The sequence below is a fragment of the Schistocerca americana genome, chromosome 8, assembly GCF_021461395.2.
Source record: "Schistocerca americana isolate TAMUIC-IGC-003095 chromosome 8, iqSchAmer2.1, whole genome shotgun sequence".
NCBI classification, from domain to species: domain Eukaryota; kingdom Metazoa; phylum Arthropoda; class Insecta; order Orthoptera; family Acrididae; genus Schistocerca; species Schistocerca americana.
In genome coordinates this window covers 290,552,419-290,571,773 of record NC_060126.1, presented here as the reverse complement: position 1 = coordinate 290,571,773, position 19,355 = coordinate 290,552,419, and the positions used below count along the sequence as shown (strand labels likewise).

At 39.4% G+C, this 19,355-nt stretch overlaps 1 protein-coding gene across 1 annotated transcript in view; it reads left to right on the top strand.

The window, feature by feature from the left end:
* LOC124545233 (rabankyrin-5-like) overlaps positions 1–1,130 on the top strand; it is a 71,046-nt gene extending 69,916 nt beyond the window's left edge. Inside the window, exon 6 of the mRNA XM_047124104.1 lies at positions 210–1,130. Coding sequence (XP_046980060.1) covers positions 210–336 — 127 coding nt within the window. The 3' untranslated portion in view covers positions 337–1,130. The remainder of the gene's footprint in view (positions 1–209) is intronic.
* The last annotated feature ends 18,225 nt before the right edge of the window (positions 1,131–19,355 follow it).

Genomic DNA, 19,355 nt, shown 5'->3' with positions numbered 1-19,355 from the left:
TCTCTCTCTCTCTCTCTCTCTCTCTCTCTCTCTCTCTCTGTGTGTGTGTGTGTGTGTGTGTGTGTGTGTGTGTGTGTGTGTGTGTGTGTGTGTGTGAGTGATGTAAATCTTACCTTGTAGATAAAGAAGTATTAAATAAAATGGTAATTTCTCACATTTCTGTTTACCTGCATTTTTGTGATGTGTTTAATTACTTGCCTGTGTTTCAGCAATCACTGTGGGCGAATCCTGTGCAGCAAGTGTTCAGACAGAGCTGTACCTATCCTGAAGTTTGGATTGAACAAACCAGTTAGAGTGTGCACTGTATGCTTCAGTGTGTTACAGGGACCTGGTTAGAATGAAGTACTTCTATTCACTTTCCCCCAATTCCTTTGTGTATATAATGTCAACATACAGTAATGTTGTTTTCTCTGATTTGCATTTGCTGGCTGGAATAATGTTGCTTGGAATTAATTGTTAATTACTGAAAAATCTAAGAATGTTAATGCATTTTGATTAGAAAGATGTGTGTGTGTGTGTGTGTGTGTGTGTGTGTGTGTGTGTGTGTGTGTGTGTGTGTGTGTTCAAGATAGGGGAGCCTTATTTCATTCCCGCTCTTTTTCCTTGTACAGGGTGGGGCAAATAAAGTGGCCTGGATGAATGGATAAAGTTAAACATGAAGGTATGCATATAATGACGCCCCCAATGCACACACTACGTGTATGTCTGCCACATGATCCACACTGGTTCAGAGAGTAGTGTGCGCTGTGTGTGTGTGTGTGTGTGTGTGTGTGTGTGGGTAGAGAAGTGCAAAGGGGGGATGATGGTACTCACAGTGGAGCAGCAGGTGTTCATTGTGGAAAGTTACATGAGAACAAATTTGTGGAAATAGTGTACCATGCAATGCATAGTCCAAAAATAGCATCTGACAAGATCTGTTTTGAAAAAGTCAAAAAAACATTCTGAAACATGCCCGCACACCAGAAAATGATTGAGTCCTAACAAATCAACCCAGCGGCTGTGTTTCTTTGTGCCTTGGAACTATGTTCTCCAGTCCACTTCTATTTGTCCCACCCTTTTTCTTACAATAGCGAAATTGTATTTAATTATATTAAATAGTTGGAAAATATATTACATACTTTTGAAACAATGATGACGTGTTTGTAATTGCAATGTAAGGATGATAAATGTCATTACTGTTTTTAATGTTTTAGTACTTCTAAAAATTTTCATGTTTTCAAAAATTGTAAAGTTTTTACCCTGAAAGCCAATTTTTCTGTTTGCTGCTGTTGCGAGTCAACCGAAACTGAGTATAACCTGCTTGTAATGTTATATTGGGATCAAGACAAGTAAAATTTTTTATAAATAATAGAGATTGGTGGATCTCTCATATTGATATCAGGAAGGATTTTTAGGGCATGGCATATATCATAAGCTCATCTGTACCAGTTTGTACTTGCAGGCATCATGTTGCCACCATCCTTCAGATGATTAGCATATTTAAAACTTTAGTACATAGTAACCATGTAGTATCTGATGCTGACAACCTACAAGATGGACTAGTACACTTTGAAGAGGTAGTCCGTAAAAATTGATATTGTATATCCAGCCACCACAATTCCCAGTACGAGGGAGAGTCAAAAAAATCGGAATGACATTGCTGTGGGTGGAGCTTGTGTAGTACACATTTCTGCCACTTGACATATGTTGTGCAACTCATTGCCAGTCCATTGCCACCTGTGTTGTCAACCTAGCTTGTTCTGTTTTATTCTTGTTTCGTTTCTTATTATGGCAAGTGTAACTGAACAACTTGCAGCCATGAAATTTTGTTTTGTACTCAGTAAAAATGCTGCTGAAGCTGTTTTAATGTGGAAAACAGCTTACAGAGATGATGCTATGTGAAAATTTCAAATTTATGAGTGGTTTGCTAGATTTAAAAATGGTGACATGTAGATTGATTACAAACCTCATTCTGGACTTCCATTCATTGCCTGAACCGACGAAAATAATGAAAAAAAAATTGATACCTTGTGCTCACAGACTGTCAACAGACAATTGATCAACTGTCAAGAGATTAATGGGTGATCTTGGAGCTTGGTTCAGCGAATTTTAATGAAAGAGTTGGGACCGAAAAGACTGGTTCTTCCACCACAACAACACTTTGGCACACACAGCCATCCTGTTAGACAGTTTTTGGCTACAAATGGCATTGTTCCATTGCCCCACGGACCTTACTCACCTGACCTGGCTGTGTGTGAGTTTTCCTTATTTTCACACATGAAAAAGGGCTTGAAAGGACACAGATTTGACAACATTGAAGAAGTCGAGGAAAAATGAGTAAGGAGCTGTCAGCCATTTAAAAGAAGTCTAAAAAAATGTTTCAAACAGTGGAAGCACTGGTGGTCAAACGTATTAGTTGTATTGGAGAATATTTTGAAGGGGATAAAGTTGTTTTTTAAACAATTTGAAAATACATAGCTTTTATAAAATAATTCCGGTTTGCTTTGGGTATCCCACATAGTGTTAGTCATGGGGAAAATATTAGCCTCTTTGTTGATGACACCAACATTATAGTTACTGAGAAAACGAGAAGTCTTTGCAGAGAATACAAATGAACCTCTCAAGGAAGTCTGCAGTTGGTCAATGCACGATAAAATGACATTGAACTTAAAGAAAACAAATGTCTTGCATTTCAGTTTGAAAACACAGGAACTACCTCTATAGACTGCATAACAAACACAAAATTTGTAGGAATGATTGATGCCCACTTGAAGTGGTGTGCATACACTAAGACAGATGCAAACAGAATATCATTAGCGCATTATGTCTTTCGAGTCCTGTCAACAGTACATAATAACCAATGCCTTTTAGTTACATGCTATTTACACACACATTCAGTTAGTAACTATGGGACTCTTTGCTGGGGAACAACTGTATCAAGTAGAACGGTTTCCAAAATTACAGAAGAGGGCCACAAGAATTGTTGCATAATAAGTGTATCAACATTCATTTAACTTGGATTTTTTCGTTTATTTTATTTTCTTATTGTGCACACAATAAATCTTAGTTACAACAACAACAGAACAATTTTCTCTTTTTTTGTTAATTTCCAAACCATCATAATTTTATTATGCCAACATTATTGCAACAAACATTTTATAAACACACGCAAATAAAAATAGTAATTTGTAATGTTCCCTCATCACTCCCTTCTCAGTAGCGTAGCCAGTTTAGGACTTCAACTGACCATGTTGGAAATCAAATTTCATGACCAGATCATGTTGTTCTTGGTTTTTCACCATCTGCACATTCTGGTTGTTGACCCTGGGCTGACAGTTCAACTGTGGAGTGTCTTCAGGCTGTTTATCACTCTCTCTCATCATATATGGTGGGTTTAGTCAATTACTCGAGATAATTGTTACATTATCTTTCACTTTAAGTCCAAATAAAATTTTAGGGTCATTTCAATTACTTCGTATGGGCCTTCATATGGTGGCTCTAATGCCTTCTTCACTTACTAACACAAGAGTTGTGGACATCCTAGTGTATGCGTGATGTTTTCTTTGTTTTGTGGAGATATTGAGCAGGTTTCAGGCGATTCATGTACTGTTTCACTTGTGACAGAAATGTTGGTAGGTCTGCAGGCCTTTCCGTGCCATACTTCTGAGAAAAAAAAAATCATCTAGTATCCTGATGGGCGAACCATAAACCATTTCTGCAAATGTGACATTAGTGTTTGTCTGATAGAGCATTGAAGACCAAGAAGGGTTACAGGTGTTATTTGAGTCCATTTATCAGTTGCATAGGCTTGGATGGCTGCTTAGGTGCCCACGATGAAATCTTTCAATTTTTCTATTTGATTAAGGGTGATATGCTGTAGTTTGGGTTTGATTACAAGCACATATTTTTGATAGTGCATGGAACAGCTCAGATTTAAACTGTCTTGCGCAGTTGGTCACTACTCAGTTTGGCTTTCCAGATTTAGTGATCCAACAATTGAAAAATGCTCATGATACTACTCCTGCTTGTGTGCGTTGGAGGCATGTTAAATAAATATTATATTAATCAGGAGGAGGCATTGGTTTTATCAAGTCAAAGTGAATTATTTTGAAGTAGTCGTTACTACAAAATAGGCATAAGGCACTAGAACATATAATGATACTTCATTGTTTTTTTTTTTTTAACAAGCAGTACATGTTTTCAACCAGGTTCGTACATCCTCTTTATATTGATCCAGACAAACCTTAATTAGACCATGCTTACATTCGTCTTAATGTCTAGGAGAGCCAAAATAGGATATCTAGATGACTCAGGAATATAAGGGCTTTGTGTTGACACATCACACCACAGTTGTTTTCCTCCTTGTGTCAAAAGGTATTTTAATTTAAGTGATGCTCGACGGCTAGACCGTAGTTGATAAAGTTCTTTATCATCTCCTTGTGCCTGGGTTATATCTTGATTGTTAACTGGAACTAATTCTTCAAGCCTTTATCAAGCTATCAGGGACAACATTTACTTTACCAGATGTATTTCACAGATCTGTAATAAGCTGTGAAATATACTGGAGGTAACGTGGTTGTATTGGCATTACTTTCCCATTCTTTTGCATAAATGCATGTGTTATAGGAGCCTGGTCAGTATAAATAATGAAGTCTCTTCCTTCTAACAGATATTGGAAGTATTTGACAGCCACGTAGATACTAAGCAGCTCTCTGTCATATGTGAAATACTTCTTCTGTGGCATTGTGGAAAAAGAAGGAAGGGAAAAATATCCAGTCAGTTTCCAGTATTTATCTTACCACTGTTGCATCTGCTGCAAAATCTGATGCATGCACAAATAATACAAGAGAGTCATACAAACCAGAAAATGTCAAAAGCATAGCATTTGCGAGATCTTTGCATTTTTGGAACTGTCCAATCTTGGGTTATTTTTAGACGTACCTTTTAGGTAATCATTCAGCAAAGTTTGGTTTTTCAGTAGCATGTTCCAAACACTGTTGATAGAAATTGATGATCCCTAAGAATGGTCAGAGTTCACAAACTGTTCTGGTTTTTTTTTTGTAGTCTGTTATTGTCGCAACCCTTTCTTGATATGGCTTCCTTTCTGCAGGTGTAATTAAATGTGTTAGCTCTCGTGCACCAAATACTGTTTTTACAACATTTATCATGAGACCATACTTAATCAGCTGTTTAAAGAGTGAATTTAAATGCTCAACATGTTGCTCTGGTGACTCAGATGCTATTAAAATATCATCCCAATACGGAAAAATAAATCTAGTTCCCTTAAATCATCATGTTTTACCTCCGAAATGTGCTAGGTGTATTACAAAGTCCAAAGGACTTATGTAATTTGGTAATATGGTTTCAGAAGGTCAGTTTTTAAGAATATAGTTTTATTTTGCAGCATAAAATTACGTCAACTAGTGGGTACCGGGCTGGGAGACTCTGTCATTCAGATGGTGATAATCTCCATAATCTCATTACTATTTGGCTTTGTAACAAATTGTCGTGGACTGGCCCATTGTAATTTAGTATAAACTGAAATTCATTTTTAGCAGTTTGCAGTTTACATCGGTTCGATCTAAGGACTTTACTGTATACTGGTGGATCACTAGACATAGTGCTATAATGCTGCAGTTTGTGCTTCGACACCTTTGGTACTGTGGCTGATTTTGTTAGTTCAGGAAATTTCTCCAAAAGTTTGGGAACTGGCATGCTGCATAGAGGGAGCTTTACTTAGTACTTAGAATTCACAGTGGTTACCTCCGCTGAAATTTTTTATTTGGTGTTGTTGTCTATTAACCTTTTATTTTGTACACTGAGTAAACCATAATGAGGAAGGAAATTGGGACCCCTCACCCCACATGCCTTTTGATATGTCTGCCATGATGAATGGCCATTCAAAATTTTGTTTGAGCCCTAAATTAATGGTTAACAGCTCTGAACTGTAAGTTTTTATTTCTGACCCATTTGCAGCATAAATACTGAAATTCATGGGTTTAACTTTCTTGCATTTTGAAAATAATAAAATAAACAAATCTGCACTGCTATCTACCAGAAAAATATCGTTTCACCATTTTGATTGTTAATAAGTAGGTGATATTGGCGGCTTGATGTGGGTACAGAGGTAGAACACTCAGCTACTATTGTCTACCCTTTCTAGCTTTCCTTATTCGGGCACTGGTAAGGCTGACACATTTTTTCAGGCTTACAGTGATGTTAGCAATATTTACCTATTTATCAAATTTTTCTCTGCTTCTACTTCCACTGTGCGATCTTTGCCCACTTGGTTTTCTAAACACCTTAATATCATTTTCATCAATTCTTAATTTCTTGGACTGACACAGACAAGGATGTAGATGGAATGGGCTTAACTGATGCAATTTGAACCTTCCCAACAGACCGCATTTTGATGATAAGATGTGCCATTTGAGGAATCTTAATGTACTGTTTTGTGAGACATAACTAAAATACTTTGAATACTGCTTGGAAGTTTTCAAGCCGAAGTCTTTCTGAGATCTTGGCCAACACTTTAGTATAGGCATAGCCTTCTTAATAATTGGCTAGGCTTTGTATCACCAAGTTCTAAACCACGTGAGAGTTTTTTGACTCTCTTCACTTTCTTTAAAAATGGTCAGATGTCATTCTTTTGCTAAAGAATATGTATTGTTCTCATCACTTGTAAATAGATCCCGATTATTTTCAACAAATTTTGGCTCCAGCTTAACGAACAAATAGTTAATCTGCATAGCTATATCACTGATGGTAAATTGAATGTCGGCTTGACAAAACCAGATGTCTGGCTTCTCAGTCCAAAAATGTGATAGCTCAATGCTTACCATATCAATTTATGGGTTACTTTCAGGATTATTCCCTTCATATCCATTTGCTGTGGACATTATGCATATTTTTCAACACAGTATATGATAAATGCAAGGTAAATCATATTGAAAATTTCACTGCAAATGTCATTGCCTCACCAGTTATATATTTTCTTATTGTGCACACAATGAACATCAGTTACAACAACCACAGAGTATAACTTCTGAAGAAAGAGTATACTTCTGAAAAAGAAGAATAATAATGCTCATATGCTAACATTATCATGGCAAACATTTTATGAAAACACACAATACAAACAATAATTTGTCATGTTCTCACAGTATAATAACCAAAAATAGTCATCAAGCGTATTGTAAAGGTCTGTTCAAAATACTGCAAAATACTGGGGAAATTACCTACAGAGTGTGGGTACATTTGTTACTGCGCAGACAACCCTGTCCATGGCAGTGGAACAACAATTAGTCTAAACTTACATATAACAGAAAAGAATAAATGTAAAATTCAAAAAAGCATTTTCTACAAGGAATCAACACTACAACGAATCTCCCATGGAGATTAAAAATATTCCTAAACTGAACTACTTTAAAAATGCAGTTAAAATGTGTTTTAAGCAGTGCACTCTATACAGTGAAGAATTACTTAGATAACACAGAGTAAGAGATTCGAAAATGTTGAAGCACACTGTGGGTGATGCATACTTCAGTGAATGATTATTCTGTGGTTGAACTTAAGAACACTTTGATTCACAGCACAACTTCACAATAAAGTCTGTTTTGGGCTAACTACTGAATCATGATCAGTCATCATATAAGTGTAACAGAAACAAGTTCCATTGGCATAACACCAGTCTCATTGGCAATCTCATCCTGAGAGACTGTTGGAGCAATGTCTGAAGCACCATGTCGTGTGGTTGTGTGGAGACAGTGCAGTTAGATGCAAGCATCATAGCTATAACACCAGGAGAAAGGATGATCTTCACTATGCAGGGTTAAATCTGACTTTGGCACAGAAAGGGGTAAACTATGCTGCCACAAGTGTCTTTGGTCACCTACCAAACAGCATCAAAAGCCTGACAGATAGCCAACTAACATTTAAAAATAAATTAAAAGAATTTCTAGATGACAACTTCTTCTACTCATTGGCTGAATTTTTAGATATAAATTAAGGGGGAAAAACAAAAAAAACTTAAACATTAGTGTCATGCAATATTTTGTGTACTGTAATATCTTGTACAGACATCTTTTATTAACCTGACACGTTCCACATCATTATGAAGTGTCGTATTCATGATCTATGGAACAAGTATTAATCTAATCTAATCTCTAATCAGCTGATGGACTAAGAGCCAGGAGCTGAGCAGACAATTGAATGATATTCATGGAGGTAGCATTTCACCTTAAATATCCAGCAGATTTTTAGAAATCTTCTGTTTCGCCATTACATGAAATTTAACATCTAATAGCCACAGTTCTCGTGTTTTCATTTGCGTCGGAAAGTAAACCGATTTTGTGACATATTACAAGTTCCTAATCAGAGGCAAATTATTTAGTTTCACCTGAGTGCTTTGGTAGTTAGGTTTTCGAATACCTGTGTATTATTAGACACAGTTCCTGTGTTTTCGTCAAGGTCTAAGTAGAGTTGCGCAGCACATGCCGATAGTCCGTTTATCTGCATAGTTTAGTTTCCAAGGTCTTTAGTATGGACAGGGACTGCAATTGTTGTGTGTGGATGTGAGCCAAGTTGGTTACACAGCTTGAGGCTGCAGTGGATGGGCACCACTGTTGTGGGCAGTTTTTTGGGTTAGAGGGTCTCGGTAAAACACAAGAAGGGCTTCTGTCACAAAGGGTGCAGGCCGAACACAGGAAGAACGTAGATACAGGAACCATTGGTATAGGCTAATAGTTGTAAACTGTCATAGCTGTGTTGGGAAAATACCAGAGCTCCAAGCGCTAATAGAAAGCACTGATGCTCAAATCATTATAGGCACTGAAAGGTGGCTAAAGCCGGAAATAAGCTCAGCCAAAATTGTTGCGAAGAACCTAATGATGTTGCGAAAGGATAGGCTAAACATGGTTGGCGGTGGCGTGTTTGTTGCTGTTAGTAGTAGTTTAACTATCTCGAAAAAGAAATAGATACTTCCTGTGAGTTAGTATGCACAGAGGTCATTTTTGGCAACCCGAATAAAATAATCACAGGATCCTTTTACCGACCTCCTAATTCAGATGATACAGTTGCTGAAAGGTTCAAAGAAAACTTGAGTTTGATTTAAAACACATACCCAACTCATACGATAATAGTTGGTGGTGACTTTAATTTACCCTCGATATGTCGGCAAAAATACATGTTAAATTCCGGAGGTTCACATAAAATATCATCCAAAATTGTGCGAAATGCGTTCTTTGAAAATTATTTCGAGCAGTTAATTCATTAGCCCACGCGAGTAGTAAACGGTTGTGAAAACACACTTGACCTCATAGCAACAAATAATCCTGAGTTAATATTGAGCATCAAAACTGATACAGGGATTAGTGAACACAGGGTTGTCATAGCAAGAGTGAATATTGTAATGCCCAAATCCTCGAAAAATAAGCGAAAAATATACCTATCACAAAAAGCAGATAAAAATTCACTTGACGCCTTCCTGAGAGACGATCTCCACTCATTCCAGATAAGTAATATAAGTGGCGACCAGATGTGACTTGAATTCAAAGAAATAGTATCCGCAGCAATTGAGAGATTTATACTAATTAAATTAACAAATGATGGAGGTGATCCTCCTTGGTACACAAAACGGATTAGAACACTGTTGCAGAAAACAACGAAACAAACATGCCAAATGTAAACAAACGCAAAATCCCCAAGATTGGCGATCTTTTACAGAAGCTCGAAATTTAGCGCGGACCTCAATGCAAGATACTTATAACAGTTGGGTTTAGAAAACATCGTTCCCGTGAAACACAACTAGCTTTTTATACACATGAAGTGTTGAGTGCTATTGACATAGGATTTCAGACTGATTCCGTATTTCTGGATTTCCAGAAGGCTTTTGACATTGCACCACACAAGCGGCTTGTAGTGAAATTGCGTGCTTAGGGAATATCGTCTCAGTTATGTGACTGGATTTGCGATTTCTTGTCAGAGGGGTCACAGTTCATAGTAATCGACGGAAAGTCATTGAGTAAAATAGAAGTGATTTCTGGCATTCCCACAGGTAGTGTTATGGGCCCTTTGCTGTTCCTTACCTATATAAACGATTTTGGAGACAAATTGAGCAGCTGTCATAGGTTGTTTGCAGATGACGCTGTCGTTTATCGACTAATAAAGTCATCAGAAGATCAAAACAAATTGCAAAACGATTTAGAAAAGATATTTGAATGGTGTGAAAATTGGCAGTTGACACTAAATAATGAAAAGTGTGAGGTCATCCACATGAGTGCTAAAAGGAATTCATTAAACTTCGGTTACATCATAAATCAATCTAATCTAAAAGCCCCAAATTCAACTAGATACCTGGGTATTACAATTACAAACAACTTAAATTGGAAGGAACACATAGAAAATGTTGTGGGGGGAAGGCTAACCAAAGACTGCATTTTGTTGGCAGGACACTTGGAAAATGTAACAGCTCTACTAAGGACACTGCCTACACTACGCTTGTCCATCCTCTTTTAGAATACTGGTGCACAGTGTGGGGTCCTTACCAGATTGGACTGACGGAGTACATCGAAAAAGTTCAAAGAAGGGCAGCATGTTTTGTATTATTGCGAAATATGGGAGAGAGTGTCACAGAAATGATACAGGATTCGGGCTGGATATCATTAAAAGAAAGGAATCTTCTCATGAAATTCCAATCACCAACTTTCTCCTCCGAATGTGAAAAGATCTGGTTGACACCGACGTACATTGGGAAAAATGATCACCATGATAAAATAAGGGAAATCAGAGCTCGTACGGAAAGATATAGGTGTTCGTTCTTTCTGTGTGCTATACAAGATTGGAATAATAGAGAATTGTGAAGGTGGTTTGATGAGCCCTCTGCCAGGCACTTAAATGTGGTTTGCAGAGCATCCACGTAGATGTAAGTGGAGATGTAGATTGCTCAGCATTGTCACAGTGTGTTCACTCATTGGTGCACTCAATATTCCAAGCTGAAATGCTGACTCAAAGTTTACACAAAGCCCTCGCAGTCACTGTAACCTGTAAAGTTGCAATTGCCGTCCCACCTCGAAGATGCATGGCATGCTTCCATATACACATTATATGCAAAAAATCTAAACAACTTCCAGTTTTCATCATTAAACAATTACATGGTCTAAACAATTGTCGATGCGAGGGTTAAGCATTTCGCTGGTGGGGTGACATGCTTACACCGTATACTCCACCGTTCAGGCAAACAAGGTTGAAACAAATATTTAACGTAAGTAAATAATATTCAGCAGTAATTATGTTTGAACTCGTGGTCTTCTAATTATTATATTATTTTTTGTCTCTTCCATGTTTTGTATATTATTAAATCAATTATAACATCCAGAATCTACTTGAGTCTTGCTATATTTTGGGCAATCCTGTAAAAACGTATATGGACAAGAGAAGGGTTCATCCAATGGAATTATTGAATGTGGAAAAAGAGAAAAAGAGAGGACACTCTCCAGGTTTTGTGGTCATTTAGTTTTTAAGTCAGGCTGTTAATAAAAATAAATATCTTGTGAATTAACTTTGTTGGTTTATCCTGAGGCACCAAACTACTACTTTGAAGGTGCAATATTTGCCCAGGTGAAAATTATATCTCGAGCACTAATGGCTGTAAAAATGAATTCAATTAGTGCTTTGTCATTTCTCATATATTATACCCTCCATTACTAACCATATTTTCCATATTATAGTTGACGAAAGCATAAAAGTTTACAAGCTCACAATATATCATAGTCTATATCATTTGCGCACTATGTCAACTCTTGCTTTTTCTTGACCAGTGACATCGTGACAGTTGTCATGTTTGGCAATGTTCTGTGGTCTGCAGTGAATCTTCTAGGTGGGACGGTGTTATCACGGAATAGTTGAACAGGTGTCTCCAAGCTCAGGGATACAGATGTCCATCTCTTGCCCCTCACCCCTATTGCAGATGCACTACATCCACTCTTGCTCTCATGACATGCATGAAAGAACAGAAAAATTACACACAAAAAAAAACTTAACACTTGCATCCTTGTTCAAAGTCACAACTATCTTTCGTCGGTTAGAGATGGAAGGAATAACACATCACTTCCTCTAAAGAGATAGGTTACACCTCCTGTCCTCACTTACAATAAGGATGTTGTTGCAACTCAATTTTGTGAGCAACTTAAATATTCTTAACTATTATACAAGTGACTCTGGACTTAACGCGGTAAACAGAGAAAATATTTCTTTAATATATTTTACTCAAAACTACTTAAAAAAATAGATGTACCACGTACCTTTTATACCATTTTAATGCTATTTCAAATCAGGAACATAGCTTATGCTATCATCTCGTACTCTTACATTTTTGTGTCAGTTCTTGTAAGTATTTCCATATCTTTCCATTTAAATGGGTCTCTCTTCACAAAATTGTTTTTATTCACAGTACTTGTTCTCTTTGTCGAAAAGAAGATTCTTGCCATAATAATGTTTTGCATGTGATATTGTTGTATGTTAACATTTTCACTTTGGGTGGACTAACCACCTCAAACAACTGTTCCATTATTGAGAACCACCGCTGAGTTGCTACTACCTCTGAGGCATCCGGTTATTCTTTGTATTTCCCTCAAAACAATGGAAACTCTAGGTTGGACCATTCCGGTCAGAGTTGACTATCATATGTGTGTGAGGGGTGTGTGTGTGGTTTTTTTCCGAAGATGGCTTTGGCTGAAAGATAAATGTGTAACAGTTTTTGTTGTGTCTGTCTGCAATCCAACATGTCATCTTTATGGTGGGTAGCAATCTATCCTTTTCCATGTTTCCATCCAGTCATAGTCAGATACGTATATCTGCCGATTATTTACCTATTTCTGTATTCATTTTGTTCAGCAATTTACTTAAGTACTTACCTTAAGTTAAAACTAACCTCCCATGAGAAATATGCTTATGAACTCCAAGAGGGATTTCTTATATTCTATAAAACTTTCCAGGTACAAGCAGTTTATCCATCTAAAACCAATAGTAAATATAAAACTTGGTAACAATCCTTCACTGAGATGGGTTTGCCCCAGATGACTCTTGGGATAGATTTACTTAAGCATGTTCAAATTCATTAATGCATTATTTGCAGCTCGGGAGAGCCTCACATGCTTAAGAGTTTTTGCAAACTTTTGTTACTTTTAATGATACCAATATACTTAGGCTCTCTATGCCATGACCAGATAATAAAACTCTGAAACCTTTCTCCTTGCTCATTTAATTTTTCAAGCTTACAAAACACCACTAAGTGTGTTTATTTTGCTATCTTGGAGGAAGTCTCAAAATTAACCACAGCATGCTACCCTTTATGAACACTGTTAACAACACCACTTATTGCAGAGACACGCTATCTAGATGGTGTCCTCTTATTCCTTCCCTCACTCCATTTGGTGTGGATAATCCTTTTGGTTCACTCCACCTTTCACTTACACAAATTTATATACTATCCTTATTGGCATCTAGAATTCTTCTACTTGTTGAACTTGCACATCTGCTACAGCTGTTCAAGTGCACTCCTCAGAGTTTTTTGACACTGTAAACTCAGATATACATACATCATCTTCACTTGGGTGCTGTGCGAATGTTACCACACCGTTAGTTCTGGTACATGATTGTTTGGGCCTGCCTAATCCTTCTCCCTTTTTATGTGATGCCAGTAACATTCTGGGTTTTCCAGTTTCCTACAAACACATAAGCAGAAATGTGAACTGTGCAAATACGCAAGATGTAAAAGGGTAGTACAGTGGGGGAGCTGTCATTTATACTCAGGTGATTAATGTGAAAAGGTTTTCAACATGATTATGGCTGCACTACAGGTATTAACAGACTTTGAACGCACAATGGTAATTGCAGCTAGACACATGGGACATTACATTTCAGAACTTGTTAGGGAATTCAATATTCTGAGATCCACAGCATCAAGAGTGTGCCAAGAATATCGAATTTCAAGCACTGTTTCTCAGCACAGACAAGCCCCACCCCCCACCCCCCAGCAGTCTTGCCACTCTGTGGCAATTTCGTGCTTGGCTACATGGGGTCCTGGCCTTTGCAGCATCTTTACCCTTCCATGCTGCGTGTCTATCTTCTTGCTGTATTTTTTCCCTTCCTTGGGGAACATGTCTGGGCTGTTACTGGAAACTTATTCTGCATTTTCAGTAGTAAATATCAGAATACTCTCCACTGTTTTTCCTTCCTGTTTTCTTTCTTCATCCACCTTCTTCTATCCTTCCTCTGCTCCAGCGTTTGAGGTGGTTCTTTTACTTCTTCCTCCCTGAGTGCTCCTGAAGGCCAACTCATGCATCTGATGCTTAACAGCTGACTGGGTAACGCATAATTCCCAGCCCCGGGTCAACAAGTAGGGTTCATACATACCCCCGGGTACAGGCCAGGCCCAGGGAGGGGTGATTCCCTGAGCTACTACCTTTCCAAGCTGCCAATTGGTCCCTCTGTCAGGTGTTCGGGAGGTGCGACCTGAGATGTGAACCCTCAGCTAAGGCGGGTTTGCCCCCTTCTGAAGGGGGCCCCCAGTTGGAAGGAGTGCACCATCGGAGATGCTGGCAATCATGGGGGATTTTCTCACAAAGAGCCAATCATCTACACAGTCAATGGCTATGAAATGTAAACGGATTGAGGCTAGCAATCCAAAGACCCTTCCAGCTGCACCACTGTTCCTCGTGGTTTCATGTACTGAAGACCATCAGTCCTTCACTACAGCAAATCCGTTTATTATTCAGAAAGGTGTTGATGCAACTGCTGGCCCTGTGAAATACTGTTCTCGTTATACAGTGGCACTTTGCTGTTGGAGACTACTTCTGATTCTCAAGCACAACAACTGCTTGCAACTTCACTCCTCCTTGGCTACCCTGTTCATGTCGAGGTCCATCGAACACTGCATTTTTTCCCATGGTGTTATTTACAGTAGGCTGCTCCATGGTCTGACTGAGGCACAAATCCACACATACCTCTCAGATCAGGGTGTCACTGCAGTCCATCGGGTGATGAAAAACGTAGATGTCTGCTTAGTGCCCACATGCACTCTCATTCTCACTTTTGATAGAATGGTTCTTCCATTAAAGATCAAAGCATGTTATGAAGTTATCACAGTCAGGCCGTATATTCCAAACCGGATGCACTGCTGCCAGTGTCATCAACTATAAACTGTGGGAGGGATGCTCAAGAGAGCAATTGTCTGAGGCGGACAGTTGTTCTCGTGAGCATCCCTCCCACAGTTTACAGATCTGGCTGGGTGTCAACTCCTCACTGCATCAATTGCAATGGCAACCATGCCACCTCCTCCTGCGATTGTCCCGTGCATCTCTAGGAGTGGGCTGTCCAGGAGACCTGAGTGAAGGAAAAAGTGCCTTGCCTGGTTGCTCGCAAGTTCTTGGCTAGTTGGAAACTCTGCATTCTACCATCTGCCACTCACAGTATTGTTCTTATTTACATCTTGCTCCACAAAGGACATAGCATGGAGACATGCTAGTTCAAATTTAGCATCTTGGCAGTGACATCGCCCAGTGTTGTGGTGGCATCCCTGTCCCCTCCTCCAGCTGTGGAAAATGCCACCAAACGTTTGCCTCATGGGATGAAGTCACCAGCAACACAACCTGCAGGTCTGAAAAGGCAGAAGACTTTACTATGTCACTCCAGCCAACCAACACATTAGTCTTCTTCTGCCAGCCAGAAAGGGCCCAAGAAGTCAAACAAAGGCACATGGTCTTCTCCTTCGCCAGTGCAAAGCTCCTCTTTGACGGTGTCTCCAAGAGATACCCTTGCCCGGCTGACCTATGTGTTGCTGGTGCACACCACTGACCGTTGTTCTGCTGGGTAATAGGTTGAAGGTGTTGGGCTACAAGAGCAGAGATTCTCTCCGTGGGGGTACACTAACCGATCGCAATGGAGCGTCCTGAGTGGTTGGGTTTATGGACTTTAGGAAGCATATAGAAGGTGGGAGTGAGGGGAGTGGTAGGGGTAAGCAGAGAGGTGGACTCCAGGGAGAGGTTCTGGGATGGGCCTATCCTACCCTCCTATATAAAAGATACCAACCATTTCCTCCATCGACACTCCACAATTCCTGTCCCTTTACCACATGGTGCCCTGCTCGCCACTGTTGATGCCAGCTCCCTTTACACTAACATCCCTAATGCCCATGGCCTTACTGCTATTGAACACTACCTTTCACAACACCCAACAGATTCCAAACCAAAAATCTCCTGCCAATTCACCATGACCAATTATACCCTCAACCACAATTACTTCTCCTTTGAAGGCATTACCTACAAATAAATCCGGGGTATGGCTATGGGCATGTGCATGCCACCATCCTATACCAACCTATACATGGTCCATCTAGAGGAATCCTTCCTAAACACCCAGAATCCTAAACCTCTCGCCTGGTTCAGATTCACTGATGACATCTTTGCGATCTGGATCAAGGGTGGGGACAACTCATCCACATTCTTACAGAACCTTAACAACTTCCGCATTTGCTTCACCTGGTCCTACTCAACCCAACAAGTCACCTTCTTAGATGTTGACCTCCACCTCAAAGATGGCTACATCAGTACCTCTGTCCATATTAGACCTTCTAACCACCAGCAATACCTCCACTTTGACAGCTTCCACCCATTCCACACCAAGAAGCCCCTTCCATACAGCCTATCCACCTGTGGTCTTCGTATCTGCTGTGATACGAAATATACCGAGGGTCTCCTTCACAAACCATAATTACCCTCCCAACCTTGTACAAAAACAAAGCCTCTGTGCCTTATCTTTCCACCTCACAAAATCCCACCGTCCAGCCACAGAGGAGCATTCCCCTCATAACTCAGTACCACCCAGGACTGGAGCAACTGAATTACATTCTCTACCAGGGTCTCAACTAACACTCATCATGCCCTGCCCACTATCCTTCCCACCCCTCCCACAATGGTATTCTGATGTCCACCGAACCTACACAACACTCGTCCATCCCTACACAATCCCTGTAATAGACCGAGATGCAAGACCTGTCCTATACATCCTCCCACCACCACCACCACCTACTCCAGTCCGGTCACAAACATTATCTAGCCTACAAAAGGCAGGGCTACCTGTGAAATCTGTCATATGATCTACAAGCTAATCTGCAACCACTGTGCTGCATTCTATGTGGGCATGCCGCATGAATAGCCACCAACAAACTGTGGCCAAGATAAAAGTGGACCACCCTGTTGCTGAGAATGCTGCCAAACATGACATCCTTCATTTCAATGACTGCTTTACAGCCTGTACAATATAGATCCTTCTCACTAACACCAGCTTTTCTGAACTGCGCGGGTGGGAAATTACCCTGCAATGTATCTTTTGTTCCTGTAACTATCCTGGCCTCAACCTTTCTTCGTCATTGTCCTATCTCATCCAGCCCCTTCTCTGTTCCCATTCTAGCACTACACAACCCTCATTCCTCCAATGTACCCAGTCTTTTTACTTCTTTTCCACTATCCCTCTCCCCCATCCCACCTCTTTGCTGCTCTCCATCTAACCTCCCGACTGTAGATAGCTGCCCTACCTTCTTTCCACCTCATCCTTGCGCACTCCCCAACAGCACTTCACTGTCTGCCACCCCTACCCTAATATCACTCCTCCTCCCTGCCCCAGCCCCCTCCTTACCCCCACCCAGTCGCCACTCCCATCATGCACAGGTGCTGCTGCTCGCAGTGTGGCATCAGTTGTCTGAGATTGCACTCGTGTGTGAATTGTGTTTGCCCATTATTCATTCCATATGTAAGGGTTCAGTACCATGCTTGTAACTTTATACCTCACTTACCTCTCTGCTCATTTGTTTTGAGGGAACCTTGCTCCTAATTTATTGTGAATTCATACCTGATTGCCTGGTTTTCTCTCTGTTTCCTAAGTCCTTCTTTATACTCCAGTTTCAATAGTAACCAAATTTGTATGTATTTCCTTGTTGTTAATACAAATTCACATTGAATTACTCATGCAAAGCTTACAGTAAGTTATCAAAATTGAAGTCAGCTTTTGTTGTTACGGATTTTAAAGATATCTTTGGCTCTAACTTAGATGTTAGCACGCCATTTAACTTAAATCAAAAGCTTTCCAGGCTTCCTTTTCTCCCCTCCTCAACATGACATTGGAAGCATCTATATGAATGTGACCGGCTGTTTTCGTTTTAAGTCAATTCAGACATTAGTGGATTGTAGTTAGTAAAAGAGTGTTCATGTGAGCTTAGTCGTATCTTAAGTTATTTTTGTAATCAATCACTTATCACAGGAACATTCCTGGACTTTCTTGAATATACCGATGTTATACCTCTCCACAAGAAGAGGGACAAAGAAATGCCATCAAATTACTGACCGATCTCACTTTTGCCAGCTTTTTCAAGAATCTTTGACAAGGTTATGTTCAAGCATCTACTTAAGCACCTTAGTGAAAATAACCAACTGTCAGAGTCACAGTTTGGGTTTCATGAGGGTTCTGATATTGAGAAGGCTATTTACACTTACAGTGAAAATGTCCTTAATTCGTTAGACAGCAAATTAGAGGCAACTGGCATACTCTGTGACCTGTCAAAGGCTTTTGACTCTGTGAATTACAGCATTCTTTTAAGTAAATTAAAATATTATGGCATCACTGGTAGTGCCGCAAAGTGGTTTCAGTCATATCTTACTAGTAGAAAACAAAGGGTGTCATTATGTAACACTTCAGCAGTAGGCAATTAGACATCATCTGACTGGGAAGAAATTACGTGTGGTGTTCCCCAAGGTTCCATACTAGGCCCACTACGTTTTCTTGTGCATATTAATGACCTGTCATCTGTTACATTACCAGATGCCAAGTTTGTCTTATTTGCAGATGATACAAACTTTGCAATAAATAGTAAATCAAATATAAATTTAGAGAGGTCAGTTAATCAAATGTTTACTGACATTAGTAAGTGGTTTATAGCCAGTTCACTGTCATTAAACTTCAAAAAGACCCACTATATGCAGTTCAGAACTTCCAAGAGATTTTCTTCTAGTGTGAGTATAAAATATGACGACATGGATATAGGAGAAGTTGAGAGTGTAAAATTCTTGGGACTACAACAAGTTGTAGTCAATATATAATAAATTCAGTTGAGAGCGACATACTAACTAAATGCTAAAGCGCCTAAACAAGTCTGTGTTTGCAATGTGAATGATGTGAGACATTGGAGATATAAATATAAAAAACTGGCATATTTTGCTTATTTTCACTCCATTATGTCATATGGTATGATATTTTGGGGTAACTCCACAAACAGAAAAAAAAAAAATTTTCGAATATAGAAGCCTATAATAAGAGTAATGTGTAGT